Here is an 18,912-nt window from a genome sequence, read left to right on the forward strand (position 1 = left end):
CAAATACAAATATCTTCTTTAGGTGTGGGAAAATTCATAAGATTCATTCACCCTTATAGTTAGGGGAATGCGTGGGGGGACGTATCATACACATACATACATACATACATACATACATACACACACACACACACATACACACACACACACACACACCGTGTATAATGTATGTATAGTCCCTATCAGCAGATCTTAATCAAAAGGCAGACTTTTGTGCCTTTTGTGTGCCTAAATGGGTCTAACCTTATCTCATCACTTTTAAAACGCAGCTCAAGAAATCCAAAGTGAGAGCTTGTCCAGGTAGCCTTAAAGAAGCAAGCCCCATGTTATGGAGAGCTGCACATGCCAGGTGGAAAGTCTCTTCGAACTGCAGGCCTCAACCACATATTCATTAGAAATTCAAGTGAGGCGGGCAGTGAGGAGACAAGGATGTTATGCTTCAATGTAGACCACAGTTCATAGTCCAGCCTCATACCCTGATTTTAGCACTGCTATTCCTAACAGCAACTGAGTTCTCTGAGCTAAACTATGAAACAATGATGTTTTGTGTTTTAACACACTTAACAATTCATTATAAAGTTATATAAAATAACATAAACTAAAAGTCTGACATTCTTATTTTAAAAAATAATAAATTTCCAATAAAGACCTATGTATTAAGCAACCTTTTTACCTTAATACTGCATGTATAAATGTTTCATGTGGAGAAACGAAGCTCTTTTGCCACAAATACTTGTTTTCCTTTCAAAAGATTTGGGAAGGCCTGTTGTTGTTGTTTCATATACAGTTTAAAACAAAATCCTTTCCATTCTTTTTAATGAAGACTTGGGGAACCGGTTTACTCTTGTTAATCCTATAAATCTGAGTGCCAATTACTGTCGTGGCAGAAGAGAGAACACCGAACTAGAAAGCAGCACAGCCACTTCTCCGTCAGTGTTGCTGTGGGGCTGTGTGCCACTAGGCCACATGTGGCTCTCAAGAGCAGCATTTTTCAAGTGTCAAGATGAATGACACAGCATGACACGAAGGAATTGAATACTACAACTGCAGCAGTCACGGGGACAGACATAAGTGCACGTGCACATGCTCTCCAGAAACAGCACCACCTCCAGGTCTATCTGTCAGCCCTGCACACACTGCCTACAGTCACGCATCATATGTGTTACCACTTACTAAAGCTCATTGCAACTAAAGTCCTGTTTTGACTAAAATAAATCATACACAGTAAAAGTTTAGAGGTCCAGTCAAGACCCAGAACTGCTACTGGGATTTTTCAAGAGCTCTCTCAGCTACACAGTTTTGGAAGTTCTTCCCACAATATTATTTTCTCCTCCACAGCACTGAAAGTTGCTAATCTCTATGTTCTCAATTAAACAATCTCTAGGAAAACATTTCACTCTAGTTTGTTCCTCCTCAGTTGTAAAGTATAAATACATTAGAGCATCAAAATCTGTTAGAACTATCTGCGAAGTTCCTTAAAGCCAGGACTACATACAAGTGGGTGTCTCTACTTTCTTCTGATTCACCAACCCATTCTAGTACTTAATGTAGAGAACTGCTCTCTGAACAAAGTATCTAAAATTTTGGGTTACTGCATGACAGTATTTTGCTGTCAATTTTTCAGTGTTGTCAAATGTTACCCAAAATGGAAAGCACTTATAGAACATCACTCCTAATTCATTACACAAATGTTGATCACTGATGAGATCTTAATGGGACTAACATGGGTATTATGCATATAAAAGCAAATAAGACACCATAACTGAAGAGTCTGCCCAGAAATGCAAAGTTGGGGGTTAACCTTAAAAAAAAAAAATCCACCAAGGAAACTCACTCCAATAACTAAATGGGAGGAAGCCATTTTATGATGAAAAGGAAACATCTAATACAACCCTCTGCAGAATTTGAAACATAAGCTCGTTAAGTCCAATAAGACAGAGCTAGCACCATACTTAATGGTGAAAAACTAATGTCCACTTTGAACTCTTCGATTCAACCATGCTTTAGCAGAACAAAGAATAAAACTGAAATTCTTCCATGCTAAAGTTCTATGTTACCAAATAATAGACTTGTTTATCTGACCTGTCAAGAAACCAGGAAAAATTTTCTAAAATGGGCTAGTTTCAATCAGCACGATGTTTAAGTTCCTTGTGCTTTAATCCTTACTCAAAATGATGTAACATTATGAATCAGTCATGTGTCTACTGTTTTGTCTTCCCTCTATCACCTTAGGAGGGAAGTAACTCGGAAATGTCGTCTGTTTCATGTTCCTTGTTACTGGGTGGAGGGGGTTTGTTTGTTTGTATGTCTGTGTCTGTTTTTGCCTTTCTCTGTGTATAAAACGACTCTCTTCTGCTTAGTTCACCAAAATACTTAATTCTATTTTATGAAAATAAGTGTTTCAGATCTGTAATACTAGCACTCTAGGAAGCTGGGGCAGGAAAACCACAAGTTTTATCTAGGCTGTTTACAGTAAGACACTAATGCAATCTTTTGTTTCGGTTTGTTTTTCAAGACAGGTTCTCATTATATATCCTTGGCTGGCCTAGAACTCATCACGCAGGCTGGCCTCCAACTCAGAGATCCATCTGCCTCTGCCTCCTCGGTGCTGGAATCAAAGGCATGCACCACCATACCTGGGGAGAAAAACTGGACTGGGATTGAATTTTGCTTAGTATTCATAAGGTACTGGTTTTAACAGTGGGTTAAAACAAAGTCTATTCTAAGCTGGGATGGTGACTTACATGCAACCTGTAACTCCAGCACTGAGGAAGAAAAAGCAGGATGGAGTTCAAGATCATCCTCCATTACACAGAGTTTTGAGGCCAATATGAACTATAAGACCTGTGTCAAAAGCAAACTAAAAGGAAAACAATAAAGCCAACTAAAATCCGTAAACCATCGAAGCCCTATCCTTTGACAAGTATAGTAAGCAAAGCATTCTTGAGAATGCACAGAGAAAACTCTCTAAGTCAAACTGACAAAAGTGTTACCAAGGAAAAAAAATTAAGCAAGGGGTAATTATAATTTTGTAAAATTTCTATCTATTCAGATGACTTTAATAACTGTAGAATACTTAAAAACAATTCTGACAAGGTTCTGGTGATACTATTATGGTGCAATATGGACAGTGAAACATGTCAATATTTGAAATACATTCGTGTCAATAAAACAGTATCATCTGAGAGATCAAGAAATGCAAACTCACACCCGGTAAGTGAATTTAACACAGATACTCAGGTTGAAAGCTTCTAACTATACACTGCAACTGAATGCTGGAAACTGTCATTTTTCATGCTTTGGTGTAGTGCCTGGCTTAAGTGTAACATGTCCTCCTCCACAGACACACTGAGCTGGGGTATTTGAGCACTTGGTCCCTAGTCAGTGGTGTTGCTTTAGGTTTCTTCCTAAAGAAGCGGGAATTTGGAATTCACAGATGGGATGTAGATTGCGGGAGTTGGGTCTCAGGGCTATATTACTTTCTGGTCTGCTCCCTCTGCAATGAGAAAAATAACTAATACACTATCAAAAGGGTATCCATCATTTAAAATCCAACTAATTCATCAAAGCTGTTCCAATGAGGTCTGAAAACAACTGCGGCCTGTAAACAACACTGGTCTGTGAGACCATGTCAGAGAACAAACACTATGAAAATTATTTAATAAAATCATGAGGGTGTTATTTACCTTTTTCACTCTAACTTTCTAACAAGTTAATGCTAAGTTTTCCTGGACACATGTTATCACAATGAACTGAAGATATGAGAAGCTGGCTGTTTTCTATTAAACTGGATATTTAAATATTTGCAAAACACTTAAGGCAGTAACAGCATTCTCATTCATCTATATTGAAAAGGAAAGTTCAATTTGATTTTTTAAACGTTTCGATTATTACTGTAAATGACAACTTGAGAATTTTTTAATATTTAATATAGACTTGAATTTCTTGTTGATCCAATCCACAACAAAAGGTTTCTGAGATCCTAAAAAAAAATCTTAAAGTCATAAAAGACCCTCAGCAAGAGATGTCTGAGATGTGGTACCTAATGGACTTGGTACTAAAAAAGGACCTCAGCCGAAATGTCTGGCATGTGCAGCCTAAAGAGACTTGGTACTGCAGGTCCTCTCATCCCAGCAGCACAATGTAAGAGTGAGAGGGGAGAGACAGAAGGCTTTCTTCAATTTCTTCTTCTTGTTGTTTTGGGAGTAGATCTCCTATGCTGTTCAGGATGAGTTCAAACTCGTTTTCTCCTGCCTCAACCTTCTGAGTGGCAGGATCATAGGCATGGTTAATATACCTGAATAATTTGTTTCTTAAATCATGATTGTGAAAAGCATGATCAGGAAACTATAAAAAAGATGAACTTTAGATATCAATGATGTTTACAGGACTCATCATAACCAAAATTCTTCTCAAAAAGTATAATTAAAATCCCATATATTACAGAATCCTCCCATTCATTTCACAGCAAACAGAGCTAAATAATGTAAAAGACAGTGTAAGTAGAAGTGTGGATAACCAGATGGAAACAGGATAAGAATAAAGATCCTGACTTTTTCACAAGACAGGATCAAGAAGGCAAAGGGGCAGCAGGAAGAAGGAAGGGAGGGTTTTCTAATTTCCTAAAAGACAATACTATGAAGTTATAATTTTAGTAATAGCCACTGTTGCTACCACCAAAATATTGTTTAGATCTACATAATTCAAAGAACCTCAAAAAGCCAAGTTACTCACTTATAGAAAACAATGTTTCCCATATGAATATTGAAAATATTGAAAGTTATCAACTAATAATGTGATAGAATATAGAAGCCTTTCTTTAGAGGGGAGCCAACTGGTGGCAGGAAATCCACTGCAAAGCAGGTACAGTAAACTGGAGAGCCACTAGGCACTCACCAGGAATATGCACGGCAGGTACAGTAAACTGGAGTGCCACTAGGCACTCACCGGGAAAGAGCATTCCATGTACAAGAAAACAGATGTAAATTTCATGAAGTCGCTGTTTTTAATAGCTGAGTAGTACTCCATTGTGTAGATGTGTAACATTTTCTGTATCCATTCTTCTGTTGAGGGACATCTAGGTTCCTTCCAGCTTCTGGCCATTATAAATAAGGTTGCTAAGAACACAGAGGAGGATGTGTCCTTGTTATATGTTGGAGCATCTTCTGGGTTTATGCCCAGGAGTTGGGTTTTCAGGAAGAACTATTTCCAATGTTCTGAGGAACTGCCAGACTGATTTCCAGAGTGGTTGTACCAGTTTGCAATCCCACCAGCAATTGAGAAGTGTTCCTCTTTCCACACATCCTTGCCAGCATCTGCTGTCATCTGAGTTTTTTGATTGGTGTGAGGTGGAATCTCAGGGTTGTTTTGATTTGCATTTCCCTGATGACTAAAGACGTTGAACATTTCTCTAGGTACTTCTGGGCCATTTGAGATTCCTCAGTGGAGAATTCTGTTTAGCTGTATACCCCATTTTTTAATAGGGTTATTTGGTTCTCTGGAATCTATCTTCTTGAGTTCTTTGTATATTTTGGATATTAGTCCTCTATTAGATGTAGGGTTGGTAAAGATCTGTGGTGGCACACACCTTTAATCCCAGCACTTGGAAGGCAGAGGCAGGCAGATTTCTGAGTTTGAGGACAGCCTGGTCTACAGAGTGAGTTCCAGGACAGCCAGGGCTATACAGAGAAACCCTGTCTCGAAAAACCAAAAAAAAAAAAAAAAAAAAAAAAAAAAAAAAAAAAAAATTCTTTCCCATTCATGAAATCTGCAGGCAAATGAATGGAACTAGAAAATATCCCCTCAGTGAGGTAATCCAGACACAAAAGGACATACATGGTATGTACACACTGATAGGTGTATATTAGCCCAAAAGCTCAGAATACCCACAATATAACTTACAGACCATATGAAACTAACAAGAAGGAAAGCCAAAGTGTGGATGCTTCAGTCCTATTTAAAAGGGGGTACAAAATAATCACAGGAGATAAATGGAGGGAGAGACCTGGGATGGAAAAGGGAGGAGACGGGATGGGGGGGGGAGGGAATATGAGATCAGGTATGAAAAGATACAAAGAAAAGGCCAGAGGTCCAGAATATTTAATAGAGATATGTAGCAATGGGGGATGGGGAACTGGGGGTAGCCACAAGAAAGTCCCAGACTTTCCAGATGTTCTCAGGACCCAACAGGAATGACATTGGTTGAAATACCCAAGAAAGGGGAGACAAAATCTGTAGAGACCACCTCTAGTAGATAGGCATGGCCCCAGTTGAGGGATAAGGCCACCCAACCATCTCAAAATTTTTAACCCAGAATTGTTCCTCTCTGAAGGAAACACAGGGACAGAATATGGAGCAGAAACTTAAGGAAAGGCCATCCAGAGACTGTCCCACCTAGGGATCCATCCCATCTACAGACACCAAACCTAGACACTACTGCTAATGCCAAGAAGCACTTGCTGCCAGGAGCCTGGTTGAGGTCTCCTGAGAGGCTCTGCCAGCACCTGACTAATATCACAGCCAACCATCGGACTGAGCATGGAGATCCCAATGGAAGAGTTAGGAGAAGAACTGAAGGACCTGAAGGGAATGAAACCCTATCGGAAGAACAGTATCAACTAACCAGACCCCTCCAGTGCTCCCAGGGACTAAACCAGCAGCCAAAGAGTATACACAGAGGGACCCATAGCTACTGCTACATATGTCGCACAGAACTGCCTTATCTGGCATCCGTGGGAGGGGAGGCCCTTAGTCCTGTGGAGGCTTGATGCCTCAGTGAAGGGGGATGCAGTGAGGAGGGAGTGGATGGGTGGGTAAGTGGGTAGAGGAGCACCCTCATAGAGGCAAAGGGGAGGAGGGTGGGATGGGGATTTGCAGAGGGGAGACTAGGAAGGGGGGGCAAAATATAAGTGTAAATAAATAAAATAACCAATAAAAATAACAGTCTCAGGATCTTAGAACTGCAGGCATTCCTTGGTTCATCTGCATCACGGCAATCATGCCCAGAGCACACATACCCTTTTTTGTATATGTCAAAGGTCTCTGCCTTTCTAGTAAGGAAACTTACATTTTGCATTTAGGGCTTACCCAGATAACACCCAGGATAATCCTGCAAATTCATATATCTGCCCTGCGTGAACCTGGGTTCCAGGAATTACCATGTGGATATATTTATAGAACCATTTTATACCCATCATAACACCAGTGTTGCTGAAAAGGCTAACACTATGGATTCTATTTGCACAACTAAATTAATTTTGGCACAATATTCTCTACTCATATGACTATCACATTCATTTTTTAAAGGACTATTAAATAAAACAGTATCCTTTGGCAGTTATAAAAATGATTCTCCCTGGGCCGAGGAGGTAGGTAGTTCAGCAGTAAAGGCATCTCCACCAAGCCTAACAACCAGAGTTTAGATCCCAGAGCACACAAGGTGGAGAGAGAACCAAGGGCAACAAGTCACCCCCATCCTCCACATGTGCACCACAATGCACACCATGTGAAGCTGCAGCCGCAGGTGGACGCTTGCCTCCTGACATGTGCCAGGAACTCCCATCTTCGGAAAGAACAGGAAGTACTCAACCACTGAAGCATATCTTCAGCCCCAATTTAAAAAAATAAATGAGTCTGTAATCAAATTTAAAATATTATAACTTGAAACTAAAGAATTATTATCATACCTAACTGTGTTATTACCAATTTAAAATTCATAACTTACCTCCAGATCCTAACTGCTTATAGAATCTGTATTCCAAATGCAGCTGCGGTGCTCTGGATTTCATGGGCTCCTAGGAAAACAATTGAATAAACAGAAGACATTTCAGTTAAAGAAAACTAGTAGGTTATAATTCCAAACGTTTAAACATATATACACTCTCATATTTTATACACTCTCATAGTGTATCATACAGAGATACACTCTGGGTATCTCCGTATCTCGAGATCCATGTAAAATTAACATTGTGCTCAATGTTCAATAAATTTATACCATCTACAAACATATACAGAATAAGTATTTGGCCAGAATACTATCAAAAAAAAACAAACAGAATTTTTAAAAAAGTAATTAAATTAAAAACATAGTTTTCTGCAACAAAAGATAAACACAACAAAAAACAAGAGACTACAGGAAGAAAAGGGTTAACAGGAAAACCATTAAGATGTATTGTGGGCATCAAATGAGGTACAAGAAGAATGGAGGAGTGGCCCCTTGTTCTGGAAAGACTCAGTGCAGCAGTATAGGGCAAAACCAGAACAGGGAAGTGGGAAGGGGTGGGTGGGAGAACAGGGGGAGGGAAGGGGACTTATGGGACTTTCGGGAAGTGGGGGGCCAGAAAAGGGGAAACCATTTGAAATGTAAATAAAAAATATATCGAATAAAAAAAAAGATGTACTGTGGGGAAGTAGGAAGGATATTATTATTATTATTATTATTATTATTATTATTTTATTAGATATCTGACAACATAGTGAGAAGAGGTCAGTTGTCATCACAAACAGCAGCTAGATTCAAAAATGAGAAGCCCAAGAATGAATGAATGAATGAATGAATGAATGAATGAATGAATATATGAAACTCACTGGAAACTTAGTATAAAAGGATTATTTATAGAAAGCAGTATCTTGAGAGGCAATACAGAACAATAGTTAAAAGCACAGAGATCGAAACCAAATTACACTGTGCTTGAACCCTCCACTTCCCACTTCACTAGCTGTGGGAGATTTGGAAAGTTAGCTAAGCGTTCTGCATGCTGCAGTTCCTCATCTGTAAGTTAGGATTTTAAATTTTTATGGTTAAAATTTTTATAGTTCCTTCTTTATATACAGGAGTGAGTGAGAGTGAGAGAGAGAAAGAGAGAGAGAGTGTGTGTGTCTTAGAAAATTTAAGGTATAAAGTAATTAAACTAGTGTCTTCCACATAACACTATATTATACACAAATTTTGGTTAACTATCTAAAAATATACAATCTTAGAATGGGAAGCAATATCCACCTACACCATCACAACTGAAATTAAAGATACAGCTAATCACTGATATCTTCCTGGTAAAAAAGGAAAGGAACTAGTCCTGGCTTAGTTTACTGATTTCAGCTTGATTCCAGTACTTCAACAGCAATAACATAATGTTACAATACACCATGTAGCTAGTCACATCGCCAAAGGGTAACATTTTCAGTAGTCATGGTGACCGGTTATTATGTATGTAGAAACACCTAGATAAACCATCAGTCTTGTATGCTGTGGCAGAACTGAAATAGCCACTAAGACCTGCTTTCAAAATATCAAACAGTGCCTTTATCTCACCAAAATACAGAAATGAGGTATTTCTAAAATATATAAACATAACATTTTCAAGTGACTATCTTTATAGTTGATTGTAAACAAAATTACACCTTACTTATTGCACCGAGATATAATAACATCAAACCACACACAAGGAAATCAGTAAACTAAGGACCAAAATGTAAAACATTTTCTGACCTTGCAACAAATATAGAGAGACTATGGCTGTAGGCCATACTTACCTCATAATAGTAAAGTAAAAATGTTGCCAATGACCCCAACTTATAAGAAATAAATATTTTTGTATGCAATGCTGATCACAGCACGCTAACAGAGAATGCCTGTAATCTTAGCACTTGAAAAGTGGGAGCAAGAAGATCCAGAGTTCATGGTCCTTTTCAGCTATAAAGCCAACTCAAGGCCAGCCTGGGCTATAAGAAACCCTGTCTAAAAAGACAAGGATGCCCTGTCCCCATCTCCCAGAAAAGGGCAGAAAAGAAGAAATACACAAATAAAACGGAAAAAAAAAAAAAAAGTCCTATGTGTAGTGTATATAAAGAGACTGGAAGATGGAATGATTTGTTTTTACTAAGGCACCAGGGATAGGGACAGGACAAACAAGTTCTGGATCTGAAAATAACAGGACTTAAGGGTCCCACCCAATGAATTAACTAGACAGGGAGCAGTCAACCCAGCAGTGGCTCCTGTCTCTCACACAGGATATACTGTCTACACATAGAGCTGGTCACTAAGACCACTTCACCACTAGCACAGAACACCACTCATTTCTAGCCTGGCATCCAACTCCAACTCCACTGCCATTCAAGGAGCTAGAACATAGAAAAAAAAGAACAATTCCAAACAAAATCAAAATGCCCATTCAAATACTGTAGGGTTCCTGCATGCTGAGTCTCTCTCCTTTGTCTGCTTTAATTGGCTTTCTATGTAGCCTTTAAAACCTATTTAATGCAGTGATTCATAACTGGTCAAAGTGCTGAGAATAAATACGATTGAGTATTTAACCCTCAATAGAACATCGATATCAATCCTCCATACTCCCCTTCATTCCTGCAACCTCGAGGAATATACCCTTCCTGAAGAATGGACAGAGAGAACTGAAGAGTCAGAGGAGAGAAGGGGTACTGGAAATGCTGTCTTCTGGACATGACAGGCACTGCCCTCATGAACTCAGGACAGCTCAGGCTGCCAGCGTCCCAGCAAGGATGGCAGGGAGGGATGCATAGGCCATCCTCCCTGGCTACTGGCAGTTAGTTGATGGCTGCTGGAGAAGAGGCTGAGGGGAAGGGGTGTGTATGTGACAAGTGACCATGCTCCAGGGGACAGCCCAACACCACACCCCAAGAACATAAGCAGCACTAACTGGACTCAGAGTTTGTTTTGTTGTTATCTTTAAATAGACGTGAGGTAGAAGAGGAGGAAGGGAGAGAGAGGAGGGAGAAAATGGATATGATCAAGACATGCTGTCTACATTTATAACATGGATAAATAATAAACTAATATTTTTTAAACAAAATTATATTTTTACTGATTTGGGCACATTGAACCTTAATATTAAAAAATGTTATCAAAAAGTAAAAACTATTTTCTCAATTTTGACATCTCTGAGAGCTTGATTGTATTAACTGACTCTCATGACTGATAACCACAAATCCAATTTAAAACAACAGTTGTAATCTTGTCATAACCCAACCAGACTTTGTATTATAAATTAAGAGACTAGACCTTGAAACCAGCAGGATTCATTTGGTAAGCTCAGTGTCGGTCCCATGCGTCTCAGTGATGCCACAGACTGCCTGCCTATCTTCATTTCCATGAAAAGACAGGAAACAACATACTTCAAGCAGCAGGGACTTTCCACTGCAGTTCAAAAGCTTGCTTTCTTCTTTCTTTTTTTTTTTAATTTCCTCCCACTGCCTCTTCCTCTAACAGTCTGACTCATACCCACTCTAATAACACAGGTCACACTGTCAGGGACAAGGGTGACACAGAGAGGAGAATGAGAACACCAAGTCAATCTGGATCTGAGGGAAACTGAACCAGAATGAGAAAAATATGCCTTATAAAAATGGCTCCTAGCACCATGTAGGGGCACACGCCTTTAATCCCAGCATTTGAGAGAAGCGGGTGGATCTCTGTGAGTTCTAGGGCAGCCTGGTCTACAAAGTGAGTTCTAGAACACCCAGATCTAAACAGGCTCTGTCTCAGTCAGTGAATGGATGAATGGGCAAATGAGTAAAAATAGTTCCAGGATACAAATACTTCCAAAGAGATCTGATTTGTGCCTGCCACACTGAGTCCATGAAACTTTGGAATACTCCTGAGTCAGTCAGCTCTCCTTGCTACTACCCACACTCAGAGATTTTTGAATCCCTGAAAGTCAAGCAACAGCCAGCTTACTAGATTTATAAAACACCCGTAGGGAAAAAAACCTCAGAGGATAATTGGCACCCACAATCCTGAATGCTAAAGGCATGTTTATCTTGTCTAATCAGAAAGAGAAGTTTTGTTTTTATCTACTTGAAAATACCTTTCTAAATTAAAAATACTGCTCAACTACAAATTTCACTTCCATGATGCTGCCAAAGTAAAGACAGTTTTCATTATAGAAAAAGCACTGACATTCCACACAGGAGTCAGCAATAATGTCATAGCTACTGTTTTAAGAGCACACTCATGCAAGCATTTTTCCTTATAAATGAACATCCAAGTTATAACTATAAAGATGAAAAATTAATAAGTCAATAATTAAAAGAAATAATTGTAGAATAAATCTGTATGAACTTACCAGTTTAATCGCCACATATTCATTTGTGTATAAATTTTTCCCTTGAAAAAAGGAAGAAATATGTCAGATTCTGCTAATACTTTTAAATTTAACTTACATAACGTTTACGATCTGTACTGTTTAAAATCAAAAAGTATATAAGACATTAAGTAAAACAAAACCCTTTACTTCCAACTCTTACAAGAAAATTGCTAAGTCTGCTATCAACTCAATAACGCAGTCAATGTGTTACTTAGATTCCAAGTAGAAACTGGTACTAATAAGTTTGTTATCCAATTATAAGAAAAATATTCTGACTTTGTTATAATACTGCATGCAACTTAGAAAACAGTCAATATTCAAGTAAGTAGTGAATACATTTGAAGCCAGAACATCTATATAAAGTAAAAATATAAAACTCATCCATCCATTTCCTTTTAAACCATTATAGAATATTTTATTAGGCCACATATAATCTAACACGTATCAGATTATAAAAACTCTGAACTATGTTTAAAATATAATTAAATAAGAAAAATAATCAAGCTGGGCAGTGGTGGTGCACACCTTAATCCCAGCACATGGGAGGCAGAGCCTGAAGGCAGCCTCAAATGTACTTCCATCTTTATAGCAGATATTCATATAAATATTCTAATATTGCTCTTATTGCATAAAAATGTGTAAAAGTGGGAATCATACATATTACTGCCTAGTAGCATAGATCTCATGGACGCAGCATATTTGAAAGATTTAACAGAACAGAAATACTAAGTGTTACAAATCAAGCTCCATTCTAAAACTCATTAAACAAATGTTCATAGTTTACAAACTTTAGAGAATATTCTGTATTTTTAAGCAACTGATTTAGCATCTAGAAATGTTTTCATGCACATTTTTGAACTCATCATATATGAGACTATAGGTAATCTAAGGGAAGAGGGTCACTAATAATAAGAAACCTGACTTTAAGGGAGTTTAAAGACAAAAAATATGTATTTTCTCAAAGCATTATAATCCCTTTAACAACTATCTTTATATAATTTTATTCTGAACAATGTGTAGGAAAAATTCAAAAGACAAGTAGTTAAATACAGATCCTACAGAACCAAAACATAGAAACATTTTTGTTGGCTTTCATATAGTCTAATCTTTTATGTGATAGCAAAAAAAGAAAAGAGACAAAAAGAAGTTGAATCCTAAAAAGCATCATCTTTATTAATATTAAATATCAGGCAGAACTATAGGATTACAGTCATAAACATGAACAAAGAATAAATAATAGTCTTGTCCCTAAGTAACAGCCACAGTCCTTCAGTTAGAGTTTGATCAGCATGTGCTAAACACAAAGTGAGTGGTGTACAATGTGTCTGTCTGTCTGTCTGTCTCTCTGGTAGATGGAGTTGGGGGGATGCACAGGCCCCTTAAGGCTCCAAATGGACAGGGGTTAGCTCGCTGACACCTTACCTCAAGTAGATTGCCAATTCAGTTTTCTGCTGTATTGAACTTCAAGAAGTTTTACCAACATTGTGGAATAGAAGTTATTAAACTATATTCATGTTACATTTATATATCTAGCAGGAATAGTAGCTGTCTACCAATATTAACTCTGCATTATAGTTGTCCAGCTATAAACTATATTTTCCAGGCATTTTCAGCTTAAGGTAGCCAAGTGACTAACTTCACACCAATGGCCATGAAGTATGACACTTCCAATCTCCAGAAACAGAATTATGTTCCTGATTTTTCTTCCTTCTGTTTGGCTAAATGGAAAGGAGTAACAGCTAGTGAGATCACCCTGCAGACACCACAGTCCTCACACTGAAGACACAGAGGTATCCTGAGCTTTCTCTCTCGCTCTGGTCTGTTATGTGGAAGAAAATGAATTTGATTAAAATCACTGTATTTGGACATATATTTTTTAAAGTCCTTAAGTTTATTTGTTTGTTTGTTTGTTTGTTTATTGGGGAGGAGGGGGTCGGCAGGGATGGATGTGCCATGGAGTACATGCAGCAGACAGGATAACTTGTAGAATCAGTCTCCCTTGTCATCATGAGGTAGCAAGGATTAAACTTATTATACTTGGCGACAACTGTCCTTGTGCACTAAGCCACCTCACCATCCCCACTATCTAATCTTTAGGTTTACATTTTCAAGCATTTTAAATTTTCAAATGCTTTTGAAGAAAAAAAAATCAATAAACATAAAAATGACGAATTTACTCATGGAGATATAAAGCATATGGAATTTCAACATCATTAATTTTCAGGAGCAAGCATTTAAATAAGAAGTTGTGAGGAACAAGAACAGTGGAGAAAACAAGAAAAGCTATAGAGGGGCTGGAGAGACAGCTCAGGAGCTAAAAGCAGCTCAGTGACTGCTCTTCCAGAGGTCCTGAGCTCAATTCCCAGCAACCACATGGTGGCTCACAACCATCTATAATGGGGTGGGATGCTCTCGTCTGGCACTCAGGTATACATGCAGATAAACACTCAAATATGTCAAATAAATAAATAAATCTTAAAAAAAAAAAAAAGGAAAAGAAAAGTTATAGAAACTCCTGTGGCAAACTCAATTGTGTCAAAAGGCACAGCATCTTAATTTTAGATATACTAATTCATAAAGTAATACATAATACCCTTGTTCTGAGTTTGAGGGTTTATTTTGTCTTTAATGTAATGTCAATCAGGCATACCACAAGAAAATCGAAGTGAAACTCTGGGAAATAAAGTTTGTTATATTCACAAGTCTGAAGGAGTTACACAGAATGTCTTAGAGCAGTGGCTCTCGACCGGTGAGTCATGACCCCTTTGGGTGTAGAACAACCCTTTCACAGGGGTCATCTAATGTGTTATTTGCATTATGATTTTTTTATTTACATTATGATTCATAACAGTAATGAAATTAGAGTTATAGAGTTGCAATGAAAATAATGTTACGGTTGAAGTAACATAACAGAGGAACTGTATTGGGTCACAGCATTAGGGTTGAGAACCTCTGCCAGAGGGCTGTAAGAGCACCGTTTGGGTTAGGTGGCAGAAGATGAGAAAGTTTAAACAAAGACCTTTATTAGAGTTTTGAGGAGAGAGGCAGGGCAAAATAAACAGATTAGGACTATCGTGTCTCCATGGTTCCATTGGCCTTTGGGTAGAGGGCTAGTCTCTAATAGCATTGCACAAAATATTATTCCTGGGTATATAGGAGGATAAAGACAGTAAGACATAAAGACCTAAAGCTGGGGATTGGCTAATTCTCATACCCAAGGCAGTCTCTACCTCAGTCTCCAGTGACTGCTCTTTTTCTAATAATTGGCTCTCCCCCAAACAAAATGGTTTTTTAAAAAGATATCCAAAGAAGACTTCAGGGTATCCTTAAGGACCTGGGTTCAATTCCCAGGAACCAAATGGCAGCTCACAACCATCTGTAACTCCAGTCCAAGGGATCTAACACCTTATTCTGTGTTCCAGGGCACTGCACATACATGATGCACAGACATCCATACAGGCAAAACAAACACTCAAAATAAGAGGAGGCAGGGGTGAGGAAGAAACCTCATCATGAAAATTTGGTGAGAAAAAGTAAAAGTAATGAACAATAAGCTCTTTTCCTATAAGAGACAAGACAGCCCTAACCAGACACTGAGGCTGTAGACAACCTCAGATAACTTAGAGACATCAGACTCTCATCTGACCCTCCCCTATACAGCAATAACTAGACAGCTAGAGCCAAAAAAAAAAATATATATATATATATATAACTTTTTTCTAAACAAAGAAACCATGGAGGGCTTTGAAAAGACAATAATAAATTGCCCTCTTAGTGGTCTATGAAAAAGAAAACTTAAAATGACTAACTTAGCTCTATATGTTTATGTTTATAGATATGGGTGCATATATGTAAAATACTTAAATATCCATAGAACAATGGCATTTATAGTAGAGAGGATCTATTTGTTGAATGTGGAAACACTCCCTCCTGGAGAGGGGAATGAAGCATGAAGCTCAGGAAGTAAACCATCTTCTAAATCCTAGAGGACTGAAACTTCCAAAATCCACAGGGTCTCCCCCCAAGGTTAAGTTTATGGAAGCCATAAACAGCTGCTTAGGGAAGAGACTCTCCCACCCATAAGGTGAATGAGGAGGACACAACCCTGACCACTCAAGCTGCCTGTAAGTCGGGCAGAGATCCCCAGAAATGCAACTCTTCCTGAGCTGGCACTCAGGTATAGTGGGTTCTTCAGTAATGTAGAGCTGCCTTTGAGTAGCCTCACACCTAGACTACTGAAATTACTCCAGTAAACTCACTGATTCAATAAGCTCAATTTTGGTACAATTGATTTCATACGAATCTTTATAGGAAAAGTCTCATATGTTGTTATAGTATATTAACGACCTTGCAAGATATACATATATAGATTATATATTTAAATAAATATGTAAGCATCAAACACATATATACAACACTTTAGATTCTACATAATCATTCGATTGGATAAAATTAGAGACACTAAGCAGGTACATTGCTTTTGTTTTTATTCATTCACAAAACAAAGAAAGGAATGCTCTACTACACACAGTGTAATTTTAGTATCTAGCTCATGAGACATTATGCTTCATACTGTTCTGGCTAAGTCGGCCCACTGGAATTGTTCTGTGTAAACACACACACACACACACACACACAGTATATTATGAAAATGGTTATTTCTAAATTATATGGAGAACTATAATAAAAACAACGAAAACCTATACAGATATTCTGTCAATCTTTTATATTATACTCATAAATTTATATTTACAATAACCTAGAAAAATAATTCATAAACATCTTTCAGTATATGGCCAATGTTAAGAATTGGATGGATGATCTCAAAGTTTAACAAAAAGTAAATAATCTAATTTCTCTAACTCCCAAGTAAGAAACAACTTAGAAAATTCAAACTAATTCAGTCTTTCAAAAATAACCCATAAAATATGTGCCCCTTCAAATATTTTAGTCTTCACTAAATGCAAAAGAATCTGCCAACTACATCATATTTATAGCTATGTACAAAGAATGACACTAGCTTTTATTAGCTTGCTTCTTCATTCATATTTAATGTACATTAGCAACACAAAGCAAATGAAATAGAAGAGACACTACAAATTAGTGTGTTTTACAAGGTGCTAAGAGATAGCTCAGTAGAAACATACGAGTTGTTTTATTTTCAACAGTAGGTGGGACTCAATGAAACCTGTAAAGCCATTTTTTTCCCACCTCAATTCAGTGTTGGTGGTTCAATGAGGAGAGCCCTTAATGTACTAATTACCTAAGTAAGTACTGATTCCTGCGTTACCATGCCACAGTCCTTGATTCTTTTCAATGGAGACAGCTGCTCTACTGCACTGGGATAAGATTGGCATCTCACATCTAAATATGTCACTGAACTGCTCTGTGGCATCTGGCAAGTCTTCTTTTGGGTTCCTGAAGTGGACAGTTAGAGCTTCAGTAAGCCCCACATTTTCCAAACTACAGCATGAGTTGGTGCTGAGACGTGAGCTAAAGAAAGATTCCTGAACCTGCCCATAGACACAGCAGGGTAAAGGAAGGGGAGACTGGGGTAGAGAAACAGGAAATTGTAACAATGTGAACATTGTTAATTTTTCATAATCACTATCTTGTCTTTAAGCTGCATATATGACTCTACAGTGGTCAGTTACTTACTAAATGTTTTGAAATATGAAAATGGAACCTAATCCTTCCCCCAAAATGAACCTATATAAGAAAAGACTTACTGGAGCTATGGCCTTTTAAAATTTTTTATTTATTCATTTTTACATGTATGGGCTTTTTGTCTGAACACGAACACACACACACACACACACACACACACACACACCTGTGCCCTATATACTTTGAGCTTGCTCCTTGAGAAGATCAAAAGAAGGCAAAGATCTCCATGAACTGGGGTTAGAAGTGGTTCTGAGCTGCCATGTGGGTAACGGGAATCAAACAACATGGCTGCTCTAGAGCAGCCTGAGCTCTGGGCCACTGAGCAGCCAGCCCCTCCAGCCCCTGCTTGGTGTTTTAAATTTGCTTTTTCTTGTTTTTTTTCAAATTCTTAAGAAATGAGAATGGTTACTCTCAAACAGACATTCAGATACTTGGGAATTCCTTACAAATGGAAGCACAAATAAAGTTTCAATTCCTGTATTCAATGCCTGTGTTTCAGGAAATAGTGGTAACTAAAGCCCCTAACTTAATATACTATACTCTATATAAGAACTTATAACCAAAGCAAGAAAGTGCTTTTACAAGTGTATTCATTTTTAAACTGTTTTTCACACAATGGAATGAACAAAATGATCTTACCTAATCGTAATTCTCCAAAATTGCCACATCCGATTTTTTTCCCAACTCTAAAGTTAGGTCCAACCATTAAAACTCCAGATGAAGAAGACCCAGTTCCTCGAGTGCTGTGCCCTGACCGACCACTGGGCCGTGCCATTCTATCATCTGATTTGTCCTTGTCTTTCTTTTTATTATCCATATCAAGTTTGCGGTACTCCACTTTGAATTCTTTAATCAAGACAAGCGCGATGAAATGGGTGCGGTAAGAACAGGAGCATCACTAGGTGGTAGTGCCCTAGGAGCAGTGCTAGCACTCAAACTTCAGCGGAGAGTCAGTCAAGTGATGCGTGTTCATCCCATTCGTACAACTTGTCAGTTGTCTTCTCAGCAAAGTATGTCTTCAAAATTATCTTCTCAGTGATGTAAGCTGGTGTTGACAGAGAGCTGAAACGTTAAAAGAAAATTGTCAACAAAAGTAACATATATATTTAAGAAATTAAAAAACAAGACC

The 18,912-nt window shown here is 38.0% G+C and overlaps 1 protein-coding gene across 8 annotated transcripts in view; it reads right to left on the reverse strand.

The window, feature by feature from the left end:
* Positions 1 to 18,912, reverse strand: part of Csnk1g3 (casein kinase 1 gamma 3) — a 90,288-nt gene that overhangs the window by 42,984 nt on the left and 28,392 nt on the right. For all 8 annotated transcript variants that reach the window (XM_052156103.1, XM_052156102.1, XM_052156105.1 and 5 more), the window contains exons 2-4: positions 18,423 to 18,845; positions 12,096 to 12,136; positions 7,724 to 7,793 (exon numbers count right to left, since the gene is read on the reverse strand). In XM_052156103.1, coding sequence (XP_052012063.1) covers positions 7,724 to 7,793; positions 12,096 to 12,136; positions 18,423 to 18,600 — 289 coding nt within the window. In that variant the 5' untranslated portion in view covers positions 18,601 to 18,845. The remainder of the gene's footprint in view (positions 1 to 7,723; positions 7,794 to 12,095; positions 12,137 to 18,422; positions 18,846 to 18,912) is intronic.

The sequence above is a fragment of the Apodemus sylvaticus genome, chromosome 13, assembly GCF_947179515.1.
Source record: "Apodemus sylvaticus chromosome 13, mApoSyl1.1, whole genome shotgun sequence".
In the NCBI taxonomy this organism is placed as follows: domain Eukaryota; kingdom Metazoa; phylum Chordata; class Mammalia; order Rodentia; family Muridae; genus Apodemus; species Apodemus sylvaticus.